We start from the raw sequence: 17,608 nt of genomic DNA, 5'->3' as shown, positions 1-17,608 counted from the left end.
GTCACCGGCAGTTGCTGTCTGATTTACTCTGTAATAACAGTGAGCACTGATAGCATTATCGTTATTTTACTGCAAAATCAGGGCCATTATGTATTTTGTAACTAGTGAGGATGTGTTTGCACAAAGCTCTTTCACATAATTGTACAATATGAATTAATTGGGTCCAGTTCAGACATGCAACAGGCTGTTTGGTCCTCTCTTGTGTCTATTGTTGCACCTGTGCTCAGGGTGGGGGAAAGTTGGAGTCGGTATATAAATAGCAACACAAGTACTTTATTGGAAAAGGATTAATTATTTGAAAGGCTACTGTAGCTTCAGGTTTCTTATGACGTGTCAACTGCCCCCATTTTATGTCACCCATGATCAAACAGCCTCTATAAACAGAAAAGGAAAGGGTGTACGGACTCTAAATGTCTCAGCAAGTGCTATATAAGCTCCCACCTCAACTCTCTGATGATTGAGCCGCAGAATTGTACGATTCAAGTTAGCCAAGTCCAACAATTGCAGTCCCATCCCCCCCCCCCCCCACCCCCACCCCACAAAAATGGAGCAATTCTTTTTTGTGTGTGTTCCTGTGTGTATCCAAGTATAAAATGACAAAACTAACTCTGCTTAGGCAATGTCCACCCTTTCTGCGTGGACATTGTGTGCTCAGTACCGTGACATCATATACTAGCCGTCCCAGCAACACGTGACTTCCTGACTTTAGTAGAATTACTTGAGATTATGAAATTGAGGAAATGTCACCCTTTCCTCTACATTACAGCCTTTCTAATAATGAGAAAGACACATTGGAAAAACGGAGACAACACTGCAGTGCGAAATGAGTTTTAACATTTTAAACTCTGAGTTGTAAGTATTTCTTAGAATGTCTGTCATTGATCTCTATTATTCTATTGTTTCGAATGGGCAGCTCTTCTCTATCGAACCAGCAGGGATAGTAATGACGCCCATATATTTTTTTTCTTTTAAGGAAATGATATAAAATGCAGCATACCTCCTGTACAGAGGATCGCATCCATCACGCCCTGGAGAGATGTTTACATGGATTGGATAGGACTGCTTCTTCTAATTGGAAGGGTGAGCCACTTTGTTACAAACTTTATTCTTGTAAAATTTGTTTATAGTTCGTTTACACTTGAATTTCAAATTATTGGCCACACTATTTCCAATGTGGATTTTCAACAGCTCAGATAAGATAGTTAAATATGACTAAACTTAGTCGAGATTGGCATTTAGTTTTTTTTCTCAAAGGGAACGTTGCAACTTGTGAAACTGGTATATTAGAAAAATCAGAAGTCAGTTCATCAACCCCTAGGAAGCATGAACCTATCCCTCCATTGAACGTCTTCAAATCACAGACGCTTACTGCCCTGTGTACTAGCAAGGATTGGACCAGGGCACTGCTGATCTAAAATAGCAAATACTAAGGACCAGATGCAAGCATGACCTTTGTAACAGAAATCTGCCTGACAGACGCAATCTTTGCTACAACACGTCAGACTTTGGAATTATTGCACGGAAATGATTTAATTGTTGTTCATATTGAAACTTGCTGATCAGATTTAGATCCGCAGCAAAACACTGTGCAACATCCTGAAATGTCCCTACTTCCCTTTCTGAAGTTGATAGTATAGCAAACATGAAGTCATTCATGAAAATTTACCCTGAGGTGGCTTTTTCAAAATATTTCTGATCTAGAATCATAGAATCTTACAGCACAGAAGGAGGCCATTCAGCCCGCCATGCCGGCTCTTTGAAAGAGCTGTCCAATTTAATCCCTCACCCCACATTTTTCCCCATAATCCTGCAAATGAATCCTCCTCAAGTACATCACCAGTTGCCTTTTGAAAGTTGCTACGGCATCTTTCCGGTAGTGCGTTCCAGGTCTTAACAATCCTCTGTGTGAAAAAAATTCTCTTCATTTCTTCTCTAGTTCTTTTGCCGATTATTTTAAATCTGTGACCTCTGGTTACTGACCCACAGCAGCGAAAACAGTTTCCCTCTACTTGCTCTATCAAAACCCCTCATCATTTTGAATACCTCTATTAGCTCTCCCCTAAACCTTCTCTGCTCTAAGGATTATTTACAAAGCCAAGTATTCCATACGGTTTCTTAACTGCCTTCTCAACTTTCCCTGCCCCTTCAAAGATTTGTGAATATGCACCCGAGGTCCCTCTCTTCTTGCACCCCACAACCCCCCCCCCCCCCAGCCCATCCCCCGGCCAAAATAGTACCATTTAGATCACACTGTCTCGCCATGTTGTTCCTCCCAAAGTGCATCCCTTCACACTTCTCTGCATCTGCCATGTGTCTGCCCATTTCACCAGTATATCCTCCTGCTCACTATTTACTACATATCATATGTGAATTTCAAAATTGTACTCCCTATACCCAAGTCCAGGTCATTTATATGTAACAAGAAAAGCAATGGTCCTAATATCAACCCTTGGGGGAACTCCACTGCAGTCAGAAAAACATCCGTTCACCACTACCCTCTGCCTTCTGTCCCTTAGCCAATTACATATCCAAGTTACTACCATCCCTTTACTATATGCTTCTATTTATGAAAGTCTGTTATGTGATATTTTATCAAATATCTTTTGGAAATCCATATACTTGCAATACCTTCATCAACCTTCTGTGTTACTTCATCAAAGAACTCAGTCAGATTGGTTAGACATGATTTGCCTTGAATGGATCTGTGCTGGCTGTCCCTTCTTTACCCATACTTCTCCAAATAAAAATGAATGTTGTCCTTGATAATGGTCTCTAATAGCATATTCACATAAGGAGGAAAGACAAGGCATCCTGGATGACAAAGGAACACGAGGTTAAAATAAAACAGAAAAAGGAGATTCATGACAAATGTCAGGTATAGAATACAATAGAAAACCTGGCAGAATACAGAGATGTAAGGGAAAATTGAAAAAGAATACATGAAGAGCAAAAAGAGAGTATGAGAAAAGTTTAGCGGATAACACAAGGGATCCCAAAAATCTTTGATAAATTAGAAAGCGTAAAAGGATAGTTAAAGGAATGGTGGGGACCATTAGGAACAAAAAAGGAAATCTTGACTGGCCTGTAGTTACCAGCTTTATTCCTCTCCCCTTTTTTGAACAGGGGTGTAACATTTGCAATCCTTTAGTTCTCTGGCATCACTTCAATATCCAAGGAGGATTTAAAGTTTGCAGTCAAAGCTTCTGCTATCTCCACGCTTGCTTCTGTCAGCAACCTAGGATGCATCCTATCTGGACCGGGTGACTTGTCAACTTTGAGTGATGCCAACCTATTTAGCACCACTTTTCTATCAATTTTTATCTTATCCAATATCTCTACTCTTACTCTTACTCTTACCCCCCACCCCCCACCCCTCCCACCCCTCCTCTACTGTGTCATTAACTTCGCCCTCTTCTTTTGCAAAGACAAGTGGAAAGAACTCATTCAGTACCTTAGCTATGCCCTCTGCCTCCACAAGAAGATTTCCTTTTTTATCCCTAAAGGTCCCCACCATTCCTTTAACTATCCTTTTACGTTTTATAATTTATCAAAGATTTTGGGGATCCCTTGTGTTACCCGCTGAACTTTTCTCATACTTTCTCTTTGCTCTTCTTGTATTATTTTTCAATTTCCCCTTACATCTCTGTATTCTGCAAGGTTTTCTATTGTATTCTATACCTGACATTTGTCATGAGCCTCCTTTTTCTGTTTTATTTTAACTTCATGTTCCTTTGGCATCCAGGATGCCCTGTCTTTCCTTCTTATGTGAATATGCTCGGTTTGTACCCAGACTATCTCCACCTTGAAGTCCTGCCATTGCTCATTTACTATTTAACCTGCCAATCTTTGCTTGCAAGTGAGCTAGATCCATTCTCAAATCACTGACACTGACTCTCTTGCAGTTGGGTATTTTCACCATTGATTTTCTTTGTGCCTTTCGAAAACTACTTCAAACCTAATTATATTATGACCACTGTTATCCAGACGATCTCCCACTGAAACATACTCTACTTGCCTTACTTAATTCTCCAGAATAGATCCAGCACTGTTTCCTCCTCCATTGGGTTAGGAACATACTGATTAAGAAAGTTCTCCTGTGCACGTTTTAAGAATTCATCACTTACTTTTTATACTGTTTTCCCCCCCAATCTATATTGAAATCACCGACTATTACCACTATTATTTTTTACATTTCTTTGAAATTTGTCTACATAATTGCTCCTCTATCTCCTTTTTGCTATTTGGAGGTCTATAGTAAACACCCAATAATGTACTGGCTCCTTTTCTTTTCCTTAACTCTAACCGAACACCTCCAGTCTTTGAACTCTCTATTTTTTTATGCATCTTGTCTCCCCTTTTTACTGCTATGTCCTGGTTCCCTTCCCCCTGCCAAAATAGGTTGAACCCAGCGTTGAACCCAATGTGGACATTGTAATGAAAACTGATGTAAGTTTTTAAAGATGAGATTCTTCCTATCATTGTATAAACATTCCCAATTTACAAACAAATTAAGGCATTTTTTAGTGGTCCCCCACATATATGATTAATTCTACTTTATGATCATCAAAGAAAATTCTACTTTGTTTTATACCTACAATATGATACAATGGGTAACTAGTCTGAAAGATGCAGAAGACTTGTGATACTTCAAAACATATGGGTGACATCTCCCTGTATTTTGAAAAAGTCCCAATTTTCCCTGGTGCTGTTTGTAAAACGAATCAATTTTAATGGTGTTGCCCATCCACCTATTTTGTTTTTGAGCATCATCTTGTCAACTCAATAATTTAAGGAGCTTGTTGATTTTTACTCTTTCATTTAAGTGCAATTAATCTTCACCCAGTTTTGACATATTTATATTCTTTCTTTGACGGTGGATGATACCTACCTGAGTTTCTTGGGAATTTAGTTTGCATGTCCTTAGAGTCAAGTATTGCTGCGGCGAGAGATTTTCTGGTGATTCTGTAGTGTGACATTTAACGCCAAGGGCAATATTATAGAATTATAATAGAAATATATTTTCCTCATAATCAGAACTAATAATTAGAGTCACAGATGCTATAGGAATATTTTTGTGGTTGGAATCCTCATCCTTCCTGTATTGGGACACATCATATCTGGAAACTTTTACATCTTTGAAAATCTTAAAAATACCAGTCTCCAGTTTGTGGGATTGCACTTGGATCCCATGATACATATAGGCTAACAAAGCTGGAAGGGAAAAATAAGTACTCAAATCGGAGAGAAGATCTATTCGCCAAGATTTTGCTGGAGTGAGGTACCTTGCAGTGTGCCCTGTTAGTTAGACTTTTTCCCACACTCTTCAGCTTGAAAAAATGTTGCCCTGTAAGTTGACAGAAGTGCAAACTGATAACAGGGCATTTGGGACCTTGGTGAACTACGGGACCAATAGTGTATCTCCTTAATCACTGAGAAAGAAACAGAGGAAAGACCGAGAAGAAAATAAAGTGAATTTGAGTCAAATCAGGTACAGAAAGAAAACTAAAGAGCAGGAAAGAAAGATTAGATTAGGGGAGAGGAAAAAATAGAGACGGAAAGGAAAAGTAAGAATTTAAAAAAATTCTCTAACAACAATTTACTACCTGTAGGAATGAGACACCACATTTTAACTGTTCCCTTTCTTGGTTGGAGAGGTTAATAGACATTTCAGGACATAAATCTCCTCATTAAATAGGTACTTACGCTATGAAATAGCAGTCTTAACTTTCTACAGCAAGTGTAATTGGCAATTAATGCGCAAATGAAGTAATTTCATGAAAGTCACGGTGAGGTTGAGGGCCAGTTTTGTGAGGCTAACGGCGGTGCAGTGCAAATCGCCCAGCAACTTGTGTCAATTCACAATTCACCGTGTCTTTTCCTCACCACAAGTTGTTGAACGGTTTACACATTAATAACATCTCATGCCATTAGCTCACCATTATTTTGGTAGCAAAATCTGGGCCATCTTTCTCTAAACTGTGCAGCAGATATATGACTGTGTTTTATTGTTGCACAGATTTACTTGTGTGTGTTTTAGCTACTGCGATCAAGAACCTTGTATAAATGCAGAGAAATATCCAGTATAGCAGAGTTACCCCAATGCATGGATGATTACTTTGCACCCTTTACTCAAGCTAATAACAAGACATGTGATATGCCCCATTCTGCTAATTTGGCGTACAGGCATTTTTAAATAGGAGAAATGTCACATAACCACTGGAGTTCATTTGCAAATGTAGATTGAAGATGAAACTCTGGAATTTTTTGTGATATTATTCACTTTAGCTGCTCACTGTTGTGAGACTGAATCAAGGTTCATTCAATACAAGGCGTAGTTGGGTTTCTCTAAGCTCACAATGTTAATTTGATATTTCATGCAGTGCTTAATAACTCAGAAAATAGATCAAATTGAAGAAAAGTATCAATAAAACAATGGGAATTGAAAAATATTTTCCATTTGGACTGGTGTCAAAGATACCAAAAATATTGGCCAATCAAAGGGTGCTACTGTGACATATTTGTTTTCTCATTGAGTCAGTAGGGATTGTTCACAGAAAACAACGCAATGCATCAGTCAGTGTAAAACGAGTCACACATTCTCTCACTCTCGCTCAGAAAGAATGAAGAAAGAACTTGCCTTTATGTAGCGCCTTTACATGACATATCCCAAAGTGCTTTGGAACCAGGGAAGTACTTTTGAAATGTAGTCACTGTTGTAAGATAGGAAACATGGCAGCTAATTTGCGCACATCAACATAACAAATCATTTGTTTTAGGTGTTGTCTGAGGGACAATTGTTGGTCAGAACACTGGGAGAACTCCCTTGCTCCTCTTCAACTAGTGCATTGGAATATTTTACATCCACCTAAGAGGGCAACTTTGGTTTTGTGTCTCATTTAAAAGGCAGTGCAGCACTCCCTCAGTACTGCACTGGAGTGTCAGCCTAGATTCTGTGCCCAAGTCCCAGGAATGGGGCTTGATACCACCAACTTCAGACAGAGACGAGAGTGCGATCACTGAGCCAAGGTTGACTCAGAGCAAATCTTTCTCATTTGAATTTTCAAATTCGGGTCATGTGCTGGATGTAGTTTGGTAAAGTAGAAGCACTTGATTGGCCCGTAAACATACTGGGATCTTTTACAAAATAATGTTTGATTACATTTGTAATATTTCATTACATTAAAGGAGCTAACAAATACAAATTATTGTTGTTAAGAATCACTGCATCGAATATTTACAATGTCTCTCTGCCTTTTTTTATTGGTAAATGGTCTAATATATTAATCTTTATACTCCTCTTTAGGAAAATTTTAATCCGTTGTGAACTAGTATTTCCCTATTACATTTCATTTGCTTTTAACATTTGTAATCTATCTAGGCTATTACATCACTCCCTTCTCTAAAGTTCTGCAACCTCACAAATGCAAATAAAATCTTTAAAATAGTTTATAGGCCATCCATCCAGTAATACATGGTAAGTGGAAATAACGTCGGTGCTCTCTTCCAGACAGTAATATCTGTTGTAATATTTTGAAATACCCTATTTCACAATATATACTCACTGTCCTTTCAAAGCACTATACTTCTCTCAATGACTTAAATTTTGGTGTACTTTCTCTAAAGATGAAGAAACCCACACTTTAGCACATTTTTTAATAATCAGTTTCCCAATTAATGATATTTGCTTGATTTTCTTCTCAATGCATATTAACTAGGCTTTGACTGACCTTCCCAACATTATCTACTTTTGAGATGAGATATCTCTGCCATATTGACCTGGAATTTTCTTACAATTGGTTGTAAAGTGGAACACCAGATATCATGAGCCAGCAGGACTTTAACTTCAATTGAGTTTGGCAATTTAGCACAAATGAGCTCCACCCTTATGTTGACTCTGAACTGAAGAGCTATATATGCATTGTTCACATTTACTCATTCACACCCTAGAGCAGCAACACTTTGACACCAAGGGTGTCAGGAATGATATGTGTAAACAATTTCATCAGACCATGTTAGTCTTTAAGTTTCAATCTTGTCTCAGTTTGAGCAAGTTTAAATAAATGCAATTTGAACCACTATACATTGGCTAGTGTTTAACAAATTGAAGGCCTCATCAATACAACTGTCTCTGGCATTGTCTTGTTCTTATTGCCAATCCTTCCCCGGTGACCTGGAATTGAATTGCTCTGACAACATTTTTCATTCCAATCTGACCGACATTAGAATTTGTGAATTGGAATGTTCCAAATTTCAGGCAAGCTTTGAAGGAGTTTTATCTACCTTCCTTTAATCTTGATTCAATAATTGTGATGCGAAAGCTTAGTTTGTGGTTAAATCCTTTTGTATAAGGTTCTGTTGGAAACTGCATTTGAGCACAGAAGTATGAGCTTTTCATCAGGTAGATTAATGTGGCACTTTCCATCATAGGCATTTTGCCCATGTTGTCGATGTTGGGTTGAGTGATTGATTGGCCTGGATTTGATGGCTTAGTTTAATGACAATCAAATGCGCTGTAGCAAAAAAATGTAATTGTTAAAAATCTTCATCTGTTGCCCCACACACTGAAGTGTTGGTCTTAGTTGTGACTTCATGGATAAGAACAAAAGAACTTGCATTTATATAACACTTTCCCAACCTCAGGATGACCCAAAGTACTTTTGAATCACTCTCACCGTTGTGTTGTAGGAAACTTTAGCAGCCAATTTGCACACCGCAAGATCCCTCAACCAGCAGTGAGATTGTTTGTTTTTAGTGATGTGGGTTGAGGGATAAATATTGACCAGGCTACCAGGAGAATTGCCTTGCACTTCGAATAATACCTTGCAATCTTTTATGCCCACCAGAGAGAGAAGCCTGGGCACATAGAGGAGGTAATGAGGAGGGTCGATGAGGGTAGCACATATGATGTAGTCTATATGGATTTTAGCAAGGCTTTTGATAAGACCCTACATAGCAGACTGGTCACGAAAATAAAATCCCATGGGATCCAAGGCAAAGTGGCAAGTTGGATCCAAAATTGGCTCAGAGGCAGGAAGCAAAAGGGTAATGGTCGACGGGTGTTTTTGTGACTGGAAGGTTGTTTCTAGTGGGGCTCCGCAGGGCTCAGTGCTAAGTCCCTTGCTTTTTATGGTATATATCAATGATATAGACTTGAATGTAGGGGGTATGATGAAAAAGTTTGCAGATAATACAAAATTTAGCTGTGTGGTTGATAATGAAGAAGAAAGCTGCGGACTGCAGGAAGATATCAATGAACATGGTCAGGTAAACAGAACAGTGGCAAATGGAATTCAATCCTGAGAAGTGTGAGGTAATGCATTTGGGGATGGTTAACAAGGCAAGGGAATACACATTAAATGGTAGGACCCTGAGAAGTGTAGAGGAATAAAGGGACCTTGGAGTGCATGTCCACAGATCTCTGAAGGTAGCAGGACAGGAAGTTAAGGTGGTTAAGAAGGCATACAGAATACTTGCCTTTATTAGCCGAGGCATAGAATATAAGAGCAGGGAGGTTATGCTTGAACTGTATAAAACACTAGTTTGGCCACAGCTAGAATACAACGTGCAGTTCTGATCACCACATTGCAGGAAAGGTGTGATTGCATTAGCGAGGGTACAGAGGAGATTTACGAGGCTGTTGCCTGGACTGGAGAATTTTAGCTATGAATAGGCTGCGTTTGTTTTCTTTGGAACAGAGGAAGCTGAGGGGAGACCTTATTGAGGTGTATAAAATAATGAGGGGCCTAGACAGGGTGGATAGGAAGGCCCTATTTCCCTTAGCAGAGAGGTCAACAACCAGGGGGCATAGATTTAAAGTAATTGGTAAGAGGTTTAGACGGGATTTGAGGGGAAATGTTTTCATCCAGAAGGTGGTGGGGGTCTGGAACTCACTGCCCGAAAGTTTAAAAAGTACCTGGATAAGCACTTGAGGTGCTGTAACCTACAAGGCTACGGACCAAGAGCTGGAAAGTGGGATGAGGCTGGATAGCTCTTTGTCAGCCGGCACAGACACGATGGGTCAAGATGGCCTCCTTCTGTGCTGTAAATTTCTATGATTCTATGATTCTCATCCAAAAGACATCACTTCTGGTAGTGTTGCACTCGGTACTACACTGAACTTTCAGCTTAGACAATGTGCTTAAGTACTTGGAGTAGGGCTTGAATCCACGATCCTCTAACTTAGAGCTGAGAGTGCTACCATGAACCAAGGCTGACACCTTGGTTGATAGCCAGCAAAAAGCACAAATTTCTGCAGGAGATTAGGAAATTTGCTGGGAAATTCCTGCATATTCTTAATGGATATGTAGAGCAGTATCAGAAGAAGCCTGAGAATACCAGAAGAGAAGAGAAAATAAGGAACATTAATGGGGCTAGAAATTCGGTTCTCGGCGATAATTGTATTTTTTCTCCCAAATTATCGTGATGGCAACGCTATGGCTATGAGGCAGTAAATTCGAACTTCAATTTGTGGTAAAAATCTGCGTTGCATGAAGATTCGTGGTGCAAACCGCGATCCTCGCCAACTTTTCTCCGAGGCCGATACATCTGCGAGTTGGGCCTTGGGAGGGGGAAAACACCAAAAAATAAATTGCAAAAACAAAAAATAAAAAATCACAAAACATTCACAAGATACTTAACTAGAAAATCACTGCAAAAGAATTAAAAAAAATAAAAACTTTAACTTGCCTTTTTTGCAGGTCTTACTGCTGAACCAAGGGCTGCAACGTAGCTTTTCCCTTGCCGGTTTTTTCCGTCCTAAATATAGATGCGCTCAAGAGCCAAATTTTTGGCGCAAACAATATTTCGCGTCCTGCACGGCGGCGCTCCTCTCTCCAGCGGTATTTGAAAAGCGCAGCCGCAAGACTTGTCCGAATTTCCCGCCGCATTGTTTTTTGGCAAAAACGGTGAAATATCGCCGAAAAACCGGTTGCAAGGTCAGCAAATTTTTAGCCCATGGGAACAGAGTGTAAGCCATTCAGCCCCTTAAACCTGTTCTGCCATTCAACTAGACATCGGCTATCTTACCTCCATCTACCCACTTTGGTTCCATAACCCTTAATACCCTTGTCAAACAAGAACCTATCAATCTCAGTTTTGAAATTTTCAATTGGCCCTGCCTTAACAGCTTTTGCAACCTGTCCTCATAATTTAACCCTTTTAGCCTTGGTATAATCTGGTGAATCTGCGCTACACCCCCTCCAAGGCTACAATATATCCTTCCTGAGGTGCAGTGCTCAGAACTTAGCACAGTATTCGATGGGGTCTAACAGAGCTTTATATTACTGTAACATAACTTCTACCCCCTTGTATTTCAGCTCCCTTGAGATAAAGGCCAACAATCCATTAGTCGTGTAAATTATTTTTTTGTACCTGTCCACCAGCCTTTGTGCTAACTGAATAAGCAGGCATTCATCCCAGCATAAAACAGAATATAGATTAGTATTTAAATGAATGATCTTTATATTGACTCGTTTTTAGAAAGAAAGAAAGACTTGCATTCATATAGCGCCTTTCACGATCACCGGACGCCTCAAAGCACTTACAGCTAATGAAGTCCTTTTGGAGTGTAGTCACTGTTGTAATGTGGGAAATGCGGAGGCCAACTTGCGCACAGCAACTCCCTCAAACAGCAATGTGATAATGACCAGATAATCTGTTTTATAATGCTGATTGAGAGATAACTATTGGCCAGGACACCGAGGATAACTTCCCTGCTCTTCTGCGAAATAGTGCCATGGGATCTTTTACATCCACCTGAGAGGGCAGCCAGGGCCTCGGTTTAACGTCTCATCTGAAAGACAGCACCTCTGCACTCCCTCAGTACTGCACTGGTGTGTTGGCCTAGATTTATGTGCTCAAGTTCCTGGACTTGACTCAGAGGCGAGTGTGCTACCCACTGAGCCACTTAGTGATAGATGAATAATTAAACAGGTTTGCATTTGTAATTGGTGAGTACAGGGTAATGGACGCAAACTTGCCTTGTAAAAAGTGCATTTAACAGGCATCAATGTAAATAAATGGAATTTTGATACTTTCCCTCATCATTTTTAAAATGTAATTTATTCATTTATCTGATAGCCTATTCTGCAGGCAAGGGTCTGGGAGTTACCCAGTTGTGGAGACCACAGCCAGAAAAACTAACCAAAAGGCCTGTGAGGCTGGCCTGGGATGATGCACTCTGGTTTCCCTTCACCTCACTGCAGAGGAAGTACCTAACCTCTGCTTATCACCACCCCCAGATAGTATGGCCAAAATTAGGAACTCACCATGTAAACCAAATCATGAATGCAAACCTGTATCTTGCCACACCATTGCACAAACTGAATGGAATGCTGTGCTAGTCAAAATTGTGGCAGCAACAAAACGACAAGTTCACATAGAGACAGAACAGCTATACTCTTTAATAAAAATGGACTGTACCAAAAATAAAGCCAGGACATACAGGAAAAGAACTGAACCACAATGTTCGCAAACTTGGTGTTATATTTGACCCTGAAATGAGCTTCCGATCACACATCCCCAGCATAACTAAGACCGCCTATTTCTACCTCTGTAACATTGCCCGTCTCTGCCCCTGCCTCAGCTCATCCGCTGCTGAAACTAGCATCCATGCCTTTGTTACCTCTAGACTTGACAACTCCAATGCACTCCTGGCTGGCCTCCCACATTCTACCCGATGTAAACTTGAGGTGATCCAAAACTTGGTTGCCCGTGTCCTAATTCTCATCAAGTCCCGTTCACCCTGTGCTCGGTGACCTACATTGGCTCCTGGTTAAGCAACACCTCGATTCAAAATTCTCATCTTTTTTTTTCAAATTCCTCCATGGCCTCGCCCCTCCCTATCTCTGTAATTTCCTTCAGGGTCCCCCGCCCCCCCCCCCACCGAGATATCAGCGCTCCTCTCATTCTTCCCTCTTGAGCATCCCTTATTATCATTGCTCAATCATTGGTGGCCGTGTCTTTTGTTGCCTAGACCCTAAGCTTTGGAATTCCCTCTCTATCTCTCTTTCTTTAAGACGCTCCTTAAAATCTACCTCTTTGGCAAGCTTTTGGTCATCTGCCATAATTTCTCCTCGTGTCAATTTTCTTTTTTGTCCATAATACTCCTGTGAAACGCCTTGGGACATTTTATTATGTGAAAGGTGCTATATAAATATAGGCTGATGTTGTAATATCTGATACCACCCAAAACATTGTTGTCTTTCTCTTTCAAATACAATGTGTTTGTATAATTCCAGAATTTTCAAATTTTCATTATTTGTACTTTTTCCATTTTACCTGGACTGAATCATAGATGCTCGCTCATTCTATTGTGTACCCTCTATTTATATGCAAATTTTAGGCGTACCAGGAAAACGAGGTTAATTTCTGTATTGAGATACTGTGCAAAAGTGATTTGACTAAATACACCCTGTTATAGTTGGATTCATGCACCACCTGTTTCATTCATATAATTCATTTATTATTCTTTGCGTGTCGTGTAATGTGCTCATGTCGGAACTGGGAGGAAGTAAAAATAAAACTTCTGCATCATTTGATAACCTAATACTATTTAAAGTATTTATTAATTAGAAAATACGGCTGAACAAAGAACAATGGTTCTTCAGGCAGATGGGTGACAAGACTTCGGTGCAATTTTTCGACACACTCATTTCAAATTGCAGCCTAGTAAGATGCATTAATTTCTAAGGAAAAGCATTACAATGGTTTACATACTTGTCTGGTGTAAAAAAAAGAATTATGAGATACTTAAAGCATGTAAAATAAAAATAACAGATATGTGTTTTTCATGTTAATTAAAATTCAATAAATATGGAGAATTGATGTAGAAAGAAAATGGAGATGTGGTATAACAGAGAGAAAGGCTAGATGTAATCAGCATGGATTTTGGCTCCACATAGCCTAGTAGCTTCAGCAGAAATGCTTTAAAGTCCTATTCTCAGAAGGAGCATGAGTCCAAATCTGCCGTCCTTGCCCAGTCTGGCCTATAGGTGACTTCAGACCAACAGCTATGTGGTTGAATCTTAACTGCCCTCTGAAATGATGGCTCACCATCACCTTCTCAAGGGCAATTAGGGATGGGCAATAAATGCTGGCCTTGCCAGCGATGCCAACATCCCAGGAACAAGTTAGAAAAACATAGAGACCATCATTTAGTATTAGTTTTTTTTTAAACTGGGCTGTTAGATGGAGTTGATGGACCTTGGCCCTTTAGTTACGGTTCAATTTGAAATTGTATGCAGGATTAATCATTTCTATTCCTCTTAGTATCTTAATTACCTCTGTGAAGTACCACCTTATTTGCTTCCTTCCGAAGTTGAAGAGTCCACGTTTTTCCAACCGTTCATGAGCCAGTCCTCTGACAGCCTTGTGATCCTTCTCAGCACCATTTTCAAAGCTTGGAGTATTCTCTTGTATCTCGGTAACCAGAGGCAAATGTAGTATTCAAGGTGTAATCTGACCAGAGCACTGTGCTATTCTCAAGATGTGTAGTTTACTGATTTGGTAGTATCGCTCAACATTCTGTTTGCTTATTAATTGCTGTTCTGAAATGGCTGAACATGGTCAGTGTTCAATCTACCAACACTCAGTTCACTTTTAGCCTCTCCCCTAGCTTTGTTGGCATCATTCATTTTTTTCTTCCTTTTCTCTGAGTCTACTGATGACGGAGAAGTTGAATACATGCCGGACCCGAGAACACATTATGAATGATGTCATTTAGATGATGAAACCAATATTGACAATCTATCATTAAAGTCAGTTAAAATAAAGAAACATGTATGAAAATGTCATTCCAAAATTCCTCTTGCACGTAAATTAAACTGACCATAACTTTACAGTCAACTACAGTAACTAATATGAATTCCTGCTGAGTTGATATATTCCAGATAATGAATAACATTTTGTATCATGCTAAGTATTCAGTGAAGATGCATTCACCATATCCTGATCAAACCACAGTGGTAGTGGGTGTAAGATGGGGAGTTTGATAAGTGGATAAGATGTACACACTTTTGCAAGTAGCATTGAACTGATAAGTATATTATTTATTATCAGTGAAAAAAGGCCATGTTTGCTAAATGTTAGATGCATTGTTTACACAAGATGCTATTTTAATGTGAGCATCCTCTCCACTTCTGAGAATAAACATGGCCCTGCAGTATCTCTCACTATCTCCACCTCCATCTCCTCCCCCATCTCCTCCCCCGTACCATGCATGAATATGTGCCCATGCCCACCATATGTACTAAAGACATACATAAAGTTGTTAGATAGCAAGAAAATCTTCTGAGATGCTAGATCTTTCGTTTATATGCAAGAATATTTGATTTGCATGCAAAGGAATGTTGTTAAGACTGCATATCCTTCTTAGGCGGTCCCTCGTATCGAGGATGACTTGCTTCCGCGCCAAAAAGGGATGAGTTCACAGGTGTTTCAATGAAGGACCTAATATTACAGGTCCCGAACTACATCTTGAAGGGTGGAGGATGCCTGTGCGTGGATTTTTTTAACGTGTGGTGGCCGTTGCACACCAGCCACCACATGGGCTTGACAGAGCTAGGTCTTGGTCCAGTAGCAAGGATTAACCAAGACGACTGGAGACCAGCTCTGCTGCACAGACCTAGTGTACACACGTATCGCAGTGTGGGCTGGCCCGTGCTGCCCCTGGGCCTTCGCCTCTCCTGGGCCCCGAACTCTCGCCTCTCCTGGGCCCCGATCACATTGCTCTGCAATCTCTCGTCGGTCCTTCGCCCCAATCTCGCCACTGCTTAAAATTGACTTAATAACAGCGCTTCATCCAATTACTGGTCTAAAGAGACTCCCCTTTAAAGCTATGATTGATTCATTCTATACACAATTCCCTTTTTCAAATCTTTTAAATCTAGTCAGAGGGCTATTATGTTCAAATATTTTCTTGTTATCAGAATAGAAACATAGAAAATAGGTGCAGGAGTAGGCCATTCGGCCCTTTGAGCCTGCACCACCATTCAATATGATCATGCAATTTTAGTACCCCATTCCTGCTTTCTCTCCATACCCCCTGATCCCTTTAACCGTAAGAGCCACATCTAACTCCCTTTTGAATATATCTAACGAACTGGCCTCAACAACTTTCTGTGGTCGAGAATTCCACAGGTTCACAATTCTCTGAGTGAAGAAGTTTCTCCTCATCTCGGTTCTAAATGGCTTACCCCTTATCCTTAGACTGTGACCCCTGGTTCTGGACTTCCCCAACATCGGGAACATTCTTCCTGCATCTAACCTGTCCAATGCCATAGAATTTTATATGTTTCTATGAGATCCCCTCTCATTCTTCTAAATTCCAGTGAATATAAGCCTAGTCAATCCAGTCTTTCTTCTGTCAGTCCTGCCATCCTGGGAATCAGTCTGGTGAACCTTCGCTGCACTCCCTCAATAGCAAGAATGTCCTTCCTCAGATTAGGAGACCAAAACTGTATACAATATTCAAGGTGTGGCCTCACCAAGGCCCTGTACAACTGCCGTAAGACCTCCCTGCTCCTATACTCAAATCCTCTCGCTATGAAGGCCAACATGCCATTTATTTGCCGCCTTCGCTGCCTGCTGTATCTGCATTCCAACTTTCAATGACTGATGTACCATGACACCCAAATCTCGTTGCACCTCCCCTTTTCCTAATCTGCCACCATTCAGATAATCTGCCTCCCTGTTTTTGCCACCAAAGTGGATAACCTCACATTTATCTACATTATACTGCATCTGCCATGCATTTGCCCACTCACCTAACCTGTCCAAGTCACCCTGCAGCCTCTTAGCATATGGTATAGGTGTTTACCTTGGCTCAGTGGGTAACACTTTCGTCTCTTGAGTCAGAAGATTGTGGGTTCAAGTCCCACTCCAGAGACTTGAGCATATAATCTAGGCTGACTCTTAAGTGTAGTACTGAGGGAACATTGTATGTCAGATGTGCCATCTTTCGGATGAGACGTGAAAGCAACATCTGCCGTCTCAGCGTGAAAGATCCCATGGCTGTATTTGGAAAAAGTGCAGGGGGTTGCTCCCAGTGTCCAGTCCAATATTGTTCCCTCAGTCAACATCACTACAACATTTGGCTGATATCTCATTAGTCAGCATCTCAGTGCTATTTGTGGGATCTTTCTGTGCACAAATTGGCTGCTGTTTCCCTACATTACAACAGTGACTACACTTCAAAAGTACTTCATTGACTGTGAAGCTCTTTGTGACATCCTGAAGTCATGAATGATGCAAATACAAGTTTTTCTTTCTTTTCATACAGTAATTTGGCTACCAAAGTGTACTGTTATAAAGATTCAATCACAGTTTATTTCCTAATATATGTAGACTGGGTAATTCACCGGGAAAAGTCCCTACCCTTGAGTGTGATGCCTATTGTCAGTTTCAGATTTTTAAAGGGAAGTGACCAGCACAATGACTTCTTTCACTTAAATGTTAAAAAAAAGCTGCTTTCCTAAGGACAAATCTGTGTAATTTTAGTTCGAAACTTACAGTAACAGATTCTGTAAATAGTGTCTTGACGGTATATTAGATTGCATTAATTACTCAGCACTGTACTGATTGGTTCGCCTTTGTACATCTGTGTGGAAAA

The 17,608-nt window shown here is 40.2% G+C and overlaps 1 protein-coding gene across 1 annotated transcript in view; it reads left to right on the top strand.

Annotated features, from left to right (window-relative positions):
• The first annotated feature begins 769 nt into the window (after nucleotides 1-769).
• Nucleotides 770-17,608, top strand: part of pik3r5 (phosphoinositide-3-kinase, regulatory subunit 5) — a 99,177-nt gene continuing 82,338 nt past the window's right edge. Inside the window, exons 1-2 of the mRNA XM_070857602.1 lie at nucleotides 770-852; nucleotides 974-1,080. Coding sequence (XP_070713703.1) covers nucleotides 987-1,080 — 94 coding nt within the window. The 5' untranslated portion in view covers nucleotides 770-852; nucleotides 974-986. The remainder of the gene's footprint in view (nucleotides 853-973; nucleotides 1,081-17,608) is intronic.

The sequence above is a fragment of the Pristiophorus japonicus genome, chromosome 16 (genome assembly GCF_044704955.1).
Source record: "Pristiophorus japonicus isolate sPriJap1 chromosome 16, sPriJap1.hap1, whole genome shotgun sequence".
NCBI classification, from domain to species: Eukaryota; Metazoa; Chordata; class Chondrichthyes; family Pristiophoridae; genus Pristiophorus; species Pristiophorus japonicus.
Note: the sequence above shows the minus strand (reverse complement) of the source record. Positions and strands in the feature narration are given on the sequence as shown.